The following is a 9,269-nucleotide window of genomic DNA, read 5'->3' as shown; positions in this document are numbered from 1 at the left end:
AGTTACTGTGCCTATTTAGTTTAGCCATTTAATAGCAATGCAGAAGTTGGAGTCTCACCGAGATTTATAGAGTAAACTGCCCGAAGGTCCTCCCTCTCAACACTCTCTCCTTCTGTCCGTCCCCCTTAATTAAGTCTGCATCTCCTTCTTAAAGAAATGTACTTAACAGAATGAGCAACAGTGGTTTCCGAAACTGTGATATGCCTTAAGTATATATATTTTTTAATTAAGAAAATACTATAGCAAGTACAAATACTGCCCCACGAACTCAGCTGTGCAAAGCAATTTAACTTCTATGAAGAGGCTCCCTTTTGCCAAGTGGTAGAAACTGTTTGGGTCCCCTTTTTCTCTCCACCGCTTTCCGGTGGATTCCATCTACATTCCAGGGATGTCTGTAGCACTAAGGCTGGGGAGGAAGGGCACGTGGCCTGGATCACCCCGCGCTGGCATCAGCTGCCAGGTCCTCCCTTATTCCCTTCTGGTCTTCAGTCATTGCCCCGCCAAGGTCACGCCTGACACTTGCCTCATTTCCAGCCACAGGGCTCTTCAGGTCGGTCTTGCCCTCGGCTGGCTGACTTTGGTGTCCTTGGTTACAGAATGGTATTCCGGTGCTCCCACACCACACAGGGGCAGGAGGAATGTAATGGGTTTTTCTAGGGTCCTTCACCCGAGCAGGCTAACCTGCAGGTGCCTGGGATTTGTTCTGCTCCATTTCATGCTGGATGAACTCTGCAAGGCTGTCTCTGACTGTGTCCTAAACCACCACCCAGCCATGTCTCCCTGGCTTCTCACAGCCTCCCCAGGCTGGGGAGAGTACAGGGCCCCCTCTCCTCAAGACCCAAACGAACATATCACTCCTTGCTTTCTCTCTAACTCTCTTCCTTTCACCTCAGGTTTGGGAAAACTTGAGGTAATCTTTGGAAGGACGGGCTGGGCAGGAAGTTCTGCTTTCCCTCAGGTATTCTTCCAAATCTCCCGTGTAGACGTGAATTCTTTCTCTTCCTTTGGAAATTCGAATGCTAAGAATAGACTGTTTATTTTCTTTGCTTTCTGAATGTTTTCCTTTTCTGAGACCATGACACAGAATGTCTAGCTGACTGAAAAAGGAAGGGTCATGGGGTAAAAGCAAGCATACGGGGGAAAAGACTTCCTATATTAAAATAGCAACATATAGTTATTCAACAGTACAGATGACAAAAATGGACTCCTGGATAACATTTATTAAACACTGATTTAAATAATAACAGGAATAAAGCAAGTATTTAAAAAAAAGCAATTCTAGGATAAGGAAACACTAAATACTGGGGAAGCCAGTCTGAAATGTACAACACTTAGAACACCAGTCAAGACAACTCCAGGTGAGTATTGGTTTTATTCATAGAGGCTGTAGTTCAGTGAAATCAGAAGCCCGTAAATCATGAAGGGTGGATGGTTACGATCAGAAGACATTATTACACATCCATAAAAATAAGCTTGACTGTATCACAGAAGACTGAAAATGCTTACTGGGGTTGCGGATAAAGTAAAGAGGGGGTACTGAGATTGGGTGGGAGAGAAGAGGTTATGGGTCTCTTTAGGGAGGGGGTGTCCAACTCTGTGAGTGGGGGACAGGCTGCAGGGGCTGAAAGCTTGCAGCCTCCTCCCACCAGCAACTGCTGAGCCAACTTCTCCAGGGAGGAGGGACTTCTGGGAGAAGAAATCCCTCTGACCATCTTTTTGATGATTCAGGGGCCTCTCTGCCCCAGAAATCACCTCCTTTAAGTAATAATGCCTAAGAGACTTCTAACAAAACTTTTGTGTCCTAAGCATTCCTAAAATAAAAATACAAGTTCTGACTCAGGTAGCACATTGAAAGTCACTCACCTGGAAGTACAACCACAGCCCTACTTGGACCCTTGTCTCACCACCTTGGAACACCCTTATAGGCAGCACAAGTACGTCTGTGCCTGCCATGTGAGCTTCTCTAGGGCAGCACCCTTACCTTTCTGATTTTTGTATCACCAGTGCCCAACAGTGTTTGGTGTCTAGAGTAGGCATGCAATAATGCTTGTTGAAAGATGAAAAGGAAATGAATGAATGAATGACTGAATGGTGAGTGAATGGTTCAGATCATTTCTATTTTGATGGAAAAGGAAGGAGGAGAGTGGATACCCAAGGGAGTTGATCACTAAAGGGTAAGTGGTTTCTACAATGAACAAATAGGTTAAAAAGGAGACACATTTTGCAGTTGCATAATTTTCTTGGCATGAGCTAAGTAGGAGCTGGTAGTTGGAGTGTTTTGCATGAATACACGTGATTTCTGAAGGCATGTGATGTGTGTGTGCACTTTAATAAGGACTTTACTCTTAAGACACTTTCTTATAAAGAATTTGTTAATTAAGGTATCATTCTAATTAATTAAGCTACCCCAAGTGAGAACTGTGGAGAAATATAGCATTTGTTTTGTTTGGTCTTTTGGAAACGATGCATCAATGCATGAAAATGAATGAGTCTACTTCAATCTTTGATTGAAATTCAGCAATTCATGTATGGTCTTATATGATCAAAAAATAAATTTTCAGAATTCATTCCTCTTTGTTTAAGGCCAGAGTTTACCACATGAACAAATAGTAATAGTGTGTTCTACTTCCTTGCAGTTTTAGAGGTACACCTACACGCAGGCAGTGCATTAGCCCCACCATCACCAAGTCCTTAAGTGTTTTTTTGTTTTTTTTTTAAATTTCTTGTGCCTTTTTCTCTTTAGCAGCTCCCGTTCTCTAGTCCCAATTTGGTAAAAAAGAGACTAATTCTTTAAAAGCTGCCACTAAAATCCAAAAACCCGCTCAATACACTACTCTTATTTCTACATAGCCCTCCCCCCATCCCACCCCAGTCTCCAGGACACCATGCCACATTTGAAAGCAGAGTTTTCTCTCTTATCTCAGATGCCTTGTCCATCCTCAGGCTGGCAGAAAGCCACCAAGTACTGGGATTAGCAGGCAGATGCATGTTCTACTGAGCGCCATTTTCACCCCTGCCTGTGTAAGTGATACCCAGATCTTGTGATCACAGACAGCCCATGCTCCTGGGGGCATCTGAGGCCTCTCCTTTCTGAGAAAGCCCATGGAGGGAGAGGACAGTGTGCAGATGTCCATGGAAAACCTCTTGTCAAGGATTCCAGCTACAGCTCCTCTGACGTGACAGGATAATTGGACAGAAGCCAAGGAGAGATATGATATCTCCCACTTAGGAAATACTAAAAATTCTGATCGGTAAAATTAAGTGTAACAAAGATAATAAAACTTCCTGAATTAATATAAGTTAATATTTAACTTAAATGTCTGTTTTAAAAAATCTTCTTGTGATGTTTAAATTGAACCGCTCGACAGTAAAAATAAATCCAGGCATATAGGCAAAAATTTTTTTTTTGGTTTGGCCACATCTCACAACTTGTGGGATCTTAGTTCCCCAACCAGGGATTGAACCTGGGCCCCGGCAGTGAAAGCACGGAGTCCTAACCACTGGACCACCAGGGAATTCCCAACTTTTTGAGTTTTAAGTGGTTGTGGATTTTTCTGTTTATGCTGAATCCTTGACCTTCTGCCTGCTCTGACCTTGGTAAATTTGCACTTTGCTAGCTTTCATACAGCTCACCTGGATTTCTGGACTCTAGTCTTCTCCAACCTCAGATAAACGTGTACCCTTTGTGGTCCTGGCACCCAACTAAGTGACCTCAGCTCTACTGAAGCCTCCAAACCCAGAGTGACACAAAGCTGTGTCTCACTCAATGCCTAACATGATATCTGTCTGCACTCAACAGCAAGCTTGTGAAAAAGGTGAATAAACTTTGTCCAGTGTACAAAGGAACATTAACAAACACGGCAAGAGAATTGGATAGTGTAAAGAGTTTAGAGCAATCATTCTGGGGGAAGGAACAGCTGTATTTGAAAACCTGTATGATTATATGAACTGTCTAGAAAAAATGTTAAGGAAAATCAAAGCTCATAGTAATATATTTGCTTTAAAAAAACTCCACAAATGAATTGCAATCAATTCCTAGGACTAGATAGCATATATCTCCCCCAACCCAGGTGTCTATTAAAAAGAGGCAAATACAGTCAAGGATTCGACCTCCTCTTACTTAACATCCCGGTCACCCAGCTGCTCCAATGGGAAGGGTAACAGCACTGACCCTCCGAAAGCCGCCAGCTGCCTGAGAACATTCCGCCCAGAATGTGTGCTGAGATTCCATTGAGCGCAAAGTGGAACATTAAGCCCTTAAGTGATTTAAAAAAAAAAAAAAAGGTATCCTGTACCCTATAAGGTCCTTGGGGCTATGTATCATGGGGTCACAGGCTGACCCAATAGAAAAACAGCACACACACACACAACTTGCTAAAATAAGTATTCACCTAGTGGCCCCCTGCACTCGGCCTGTCCTGGTGGCGCAGAGTGCCCGGCACAGAAACATTTGATAGCAGAATGAAGGATTGAACGATTGAATGGTGAGAAGAGGGGATTCAGCAGGTTGCCAAGTTAGATGAGGCAACCATAGCATCAAGTGACGTTAGTGTATTTATTTTGGCGGATCTTATTTGTGAACGCACACAACTCTTTAGAGGCCCACATCCAGGCAGGGAGCTCTGGTGAGGGACACAGTTACAAGGAAGAAGAAGAAAAAGTAGCATTTCAGGCCTTGGCCAGGGGCGGGTCGCGTGCAGGCCCGAGGCTAAAGCGAGCTGGGCTGGAGGCTGCAGGCAGGTCCTGTGTCTGCGTCCAGGTAAGGCCCGGGACTAAGCCTCCTTGTGCTATAAATACAGCGACCCACATGCTGCGCAGACACGGTGTTCCCTCTGCTCGCGGGACAGATAACATGAATTCGCCCTTTAAACGTCCCAAGTAAAGGCACAGTACCCGGCCCACCCCTGCCTCCCGGAAGCGCCTTGCCCCCTTTGCCCTCTGCAGAGGAGGGGGCCGGCAGGGGTGGGGGGGTCCGGCGCACCTGCCCAGCCAATGCGCGGGGCGCGCACGGCCCCGGGGTCCCTACTCCTCTCGCGAGAGGCTGGGCGGGGCATATAAGGCCGGCTGCGGGGAGGGGTGGGGGGAACGACCGGCCCCTTCGCGTCGCGCAGGGTCAGAGCCGGGGACTCTGTGCCTGGCCAGGAGAAGAGAGCGAGAGCGCGGCTACCGGAGGCGGTGTGCGCCCAGCTGTCACCATGAGCGACCAGGCTTTGAGCTTCCTGAAGGACTTCCTGGCTGGCGGCGTCGCCGCTGCCATCTCCAAGACCGCGGTTGCCCCCATCGAGAGGGTCAAACTGCTGCTGCAGGTGAAGACCGAGCGGGCGCGGGCGCGGCGAGCTGGGCGCGGGGCGGTGCGCGCGGAGCCCGGGCGAGCTGCGGGGCGAGGGGAAGCGGGGCGCCGCCGAAAATCCGCTCTAGGCCTGGGCCCGGCGCGCGGCCTGCGAGAAGGGGAAGGTGCCCTCTGCTCAGAGAAAGGTCCAGCGTCAGTCAGTAGCGGGTTCCCGGTGTCGGGTGGCGCCCCGCGTGCGGGTGTCTATATATGGAAACCCACCCGGAGTAGGTTGCAGCTAGCCAGATCCTGCTCGGGGACAGCGCGGGCACTCAGGGTTCTTGGGTCGGCCTCACCTCTTGATTTTCAAAGTCCCTTGCATCCTCTTACCAGCATCTACCTTTTACAAGAAAAACATCAAAATAATTTTTATTATTTGAGATTATTACGATGTCCCGTGCGCTGTGCTATAGGCTGACATATCTATTATTCATTCATCTTTGTATGACCACTGTAAGGTAGGTATTATTTTTCCCCATTTTGCACATAAACAGGTTTTGAGAGACTAAGAAACAATTTTCAGAATAAACTTAGATCGCTTTACTCATCCTTTCCCCAAATCTTTTCCTCCCCAGCCTGGTCTCTGAATGGCTTGTCCTCATCATCCCATGTATCCTTTTTTTTTTCACTTGCCCAAAAGGCAAGGGCCCCTCCAGTGAGGAATTGGGCGTTCTCAATTTGCGAGTCAAAATGATCAGTAACAAGAAAACCCCCAACAAATTGCCCACGGCAACAAACCCCTCAATAATTAATTACTTGGATAATCCTCTTGAAAAATTTCAGGCTTGAATGCCTAGTGGATTCCTTCTCCTGCTGTTAGAACATCTACTACTCAGAGATCCTGGTCTCCAGGGAGACTAGAGAGAGACTGAGGAATTCTCATCTCCTGCCGATTATGTCTGTCAAATCAGAGCAGGTGTCCTTTGGGGCAAGGATCTTTAATCATTTCTGTCTCCCAGTAAGCCCCTAGTATAGTTCTGGCACCTAGGAAAAAATGCAACAAATAAATGACTCCCTTTATGTAATCAAATCATCCTTTCTGTTTATTTGGAGCAGAAACCTTTCTCTCAAATGCCCTGATAATTGAGGCAAAATTGGGTTTGGGGGGCGTATTATCCAAGTAGCTAACACATTTACTCAGTATTCACTTGATTTCCCCATACTTTTTAAACAAGGAAATCCAGGAAGTGCACACCTCGTTCTCCTGTCGTCTTTCCTTTTCTCTGCCCTGCCTGTCCTCAACCACCCTCCTCCTCCCCTCCACAGGTCCAGCATGCCAGCCAACAGATCAGTGCTGAGAAGCAATACAAAGGGATCATTGATTGCGTGGTGAGAATCCCCAAGGAGCAGGGCGTTCTCTCCTTCTGGAGGGGTAACCTGGCCAACGTGATCCGTTACTTCCCCACCCAAGCTCTCAACTTCGCCTTCAAGGACAAGTACAAGCAGATCTTCCTGGGGGGCGTGGACCGGCATAAGCAGTTCTGGCGCTACTTTGCCGGTAACCTGGCTTCCGGTGGGGCAGCTGGGGCCACCTCTCTCTGCTTTGTCTACCCGCTGGACTTTGCTAGGACCAGATTGGCCGCCGACGTGGGCAAGGATATTGCCCAGCGTGAGTTCACTGGTCTGGGCAACTGTCTCACCAAGATCTTCAAGTCTGATGGCCTGAGGGGTCTCTACCAGGGTTTCAACGTCTCTGTCCAGGGCATCATTATCTACAGAGCCGCCTACTTTGGAGTCTACGACACGGCCAAGGGTGAGAGAAGGGCATCAGGGGGCGCAGAGCGGGGAGGAGGAGGGTGTGTGCAGAGAGGATCCTGAGGGATCTCTGACTGATAAAGGACTTTGTATTTGTTCATCTTGTGTGTCTCTTGCCCTGGCCTAAACTGAGGCTTCTCACTGAGGAGGTGTTGAGGCGTGGATCAATAGCTGGGGGATTCTCCTTGTCCTCTACTGAAATAAACTGGCCTTGAGTTATTGGTGAGGACGGGTGAAGGGGGAGCCCAGCTCCCTCTATCAGTTACCAAGTTTAACTTGGAGCCGCTTCAACGTGCCCTGTGCACTGGGCACAGCTCTGGCTTTGCGGATCCAGGGAGGGTGCCACCAGCTTTTGTTGGCTGCCTGGTTACTCATGAGGCACCCCACGAAGGGCGGACTCTTCTGGAAGGGTAGGGCATGGAGTTGGAGGTGTGGTGGCCTGTTCTCCATCCCCACCTGCCTTTTGCTCAGCTGTTCCGAGGAATCATGTCATGGTCATTTGGTTTCTTGGCTCTGCCCACAGGTATGTTGCCTGACCCCAAGAATGTGCACATTATCGTGAGCTGGATGATTGCCCAGACTGTGACAGCGGTCGCAGGGCTGGTGTCCTACCCCTTTGACACTGTCCGCCGTCGGATGATGATGCAGTCTGGTCGGAAAGGGGGTAAGCCTGAGACCTATCAGAATCTTATTTTTCTGCTCAAGGAGAATATTAGTCAGTGCTCTTTAGGGCCTTCACTATTCTAAGTCGTTAAAATTGTGCTAAGAATTTAGGAAAGAAAGATGGTAATGAATCCTCCCCAACATTCTCAACTATTCCTTTAAAAAAAGATTTTTTATTTTTATCAAAGAAATGATAAGAACACCAAAAATGGGATATTTAGAAGTGAACTTAACTAGGTATCTAGCATCATAGAGGCCTTAGGCCCTTTTCCTAGAGCCTGGGTGCAGAAGCAAGGGGGAAGAATTGAAGTAGTCAGCTAGTTTATTTAAAAATACTTCTTCTCTTATCTAGTTATTACAAGTTTTACTGGGGAGGGTGATTTAGCTGGGCGAGAGATGGCCTGAAGCAGTCTGTCGCGATAGTTAAAGTTTTGGCTTCCATAGGTTGAAACATATGAAATTGCCATGTTTACAGTAAAAAGACATCGAATGTTGGCAGTTTCTTATGGTTCAACCTGATAATTGCATCTCTTATTTTAACCTTAGGCAGTATAATCTGAGATTAGGCCTCAGTTTTCTCATCCATAACAAAGGGGACCACCCAGCTTAATACTTCCGCTCCAGCCAGCTCCCTTCCTGTTTCTCTGTTTGACTTCTGTGAATTAGCTCGTTCATCGTCCCCAGTTCTTCAGTTGATCTTGAGTTGAGCTGAAGTAGGAATCACCAGAGACCCCCACCTCAGCAGTTATGCAAGGGGAGGGGACGTCCTGTTGAATGTGCATAGAGCTGGGCGGAAGGCTCAAAGTGACTATGTGGGCAGATGTCTTTTGGAGGAAAAGTCTCTTTCCCCCAGACTTATGGAGCCCTTACCAACATTTGTTTCCACAGTGGATATTATGTACTCTGGGACAGTGGACTGCTGGAGGAAGATTGCAAAAGACGAAGGACCCAAGGCTTTCTTCAAAGGCGCCTGGTCCAATGTGTTGAGAGGCATGGGCGGTGCTTTTGTATTGGTATTGTATGATGAGATCAAAAAATATGTCTGATGTAATTAAAACTCAAGTTCATTGGTTCCAGATCCATTGTGTGGTTTAATAGTCTCTTCCTAGGGGAAGTAATAAGAAAGATCTGGGATGAAACCAGATTGAAAGGAATACCTCAGGAAAAAAAAAAAAAAGGCTTCATTGAGTATTCATTAAACCACAAATGTATTTTGTATTTATTTTACATTTAAATTCCCACAGCAAATAGAAAATAACTTATCGTACTTATATAATTAACTGAAGATACAATAATGAATAACTGAATGTGAAATGTCAGTGAAGACCACTTAATGCATGCTATTTTACTGAATTCTTATCAACTGCCAAATGGATTAAAATCGTAAGACCATCAATCTTATTTTCTAGCATGACTCATTTATAACTCCGTGGCCAAGCTTCTAAATGTCAGATATTATACTGTGTATCATGTGAGCACCTACAGGGCTTAAAGTTCTGGTTTTCAAACTGAAATAGGTTAT

General features: G+C 46.6%; 1 protein-coding gene across 1 annotated transcript; it reads left to right on the top strand.

The window, feature by feature from the left end:
* Positions 1 to 4,625: 4,625 nt before the first annotated feature.
* SLC25A4 (solute carrier family 25 member 4) lies at positions 4,626 to 8,825 on the top strand. Its single transcript, XM_082608779.1, has 5 exons — positions 4,626 to 4,759; positions 5,112 to 5,306; positions 6,596 to 7,082; positions 7,608 to 7,748; positions 8,636 to 8,825. The coding sequence occupies exons 2-5, from the start codon at positions 5,196 to 5,198 to the stop codon at positions 8,791 to 8,793; spliced, it is 897 nt and encodes a 298-aa protein (XP_082464905.1). The 5' UTR covers positions 4,626 to 4,759; positions 5,112 to 5,195; the 3' UTR covers positions 8,794 to 8,825.
* The last annotated feature ends 444 nt before the right edge of the window (positions 8,826 to 9,269 follow it).

This window comes from Mesoplodon mirus (genome assembly GCF_964341445.2).
Source record: "Mesoplodon mirus genome assembly, chromosome: 20".
Classification (NCBI taxonomy): domain Eukaryota; kingdom Metazoa; phylum Chordata; class Mammalia; order Artiodactyla; family Ziphiidae; genus Mesoplodon; species Mesoplodon mirus.
This window is presented reverse-complemented; position numbering and strand designations above follow the sequence as displayed.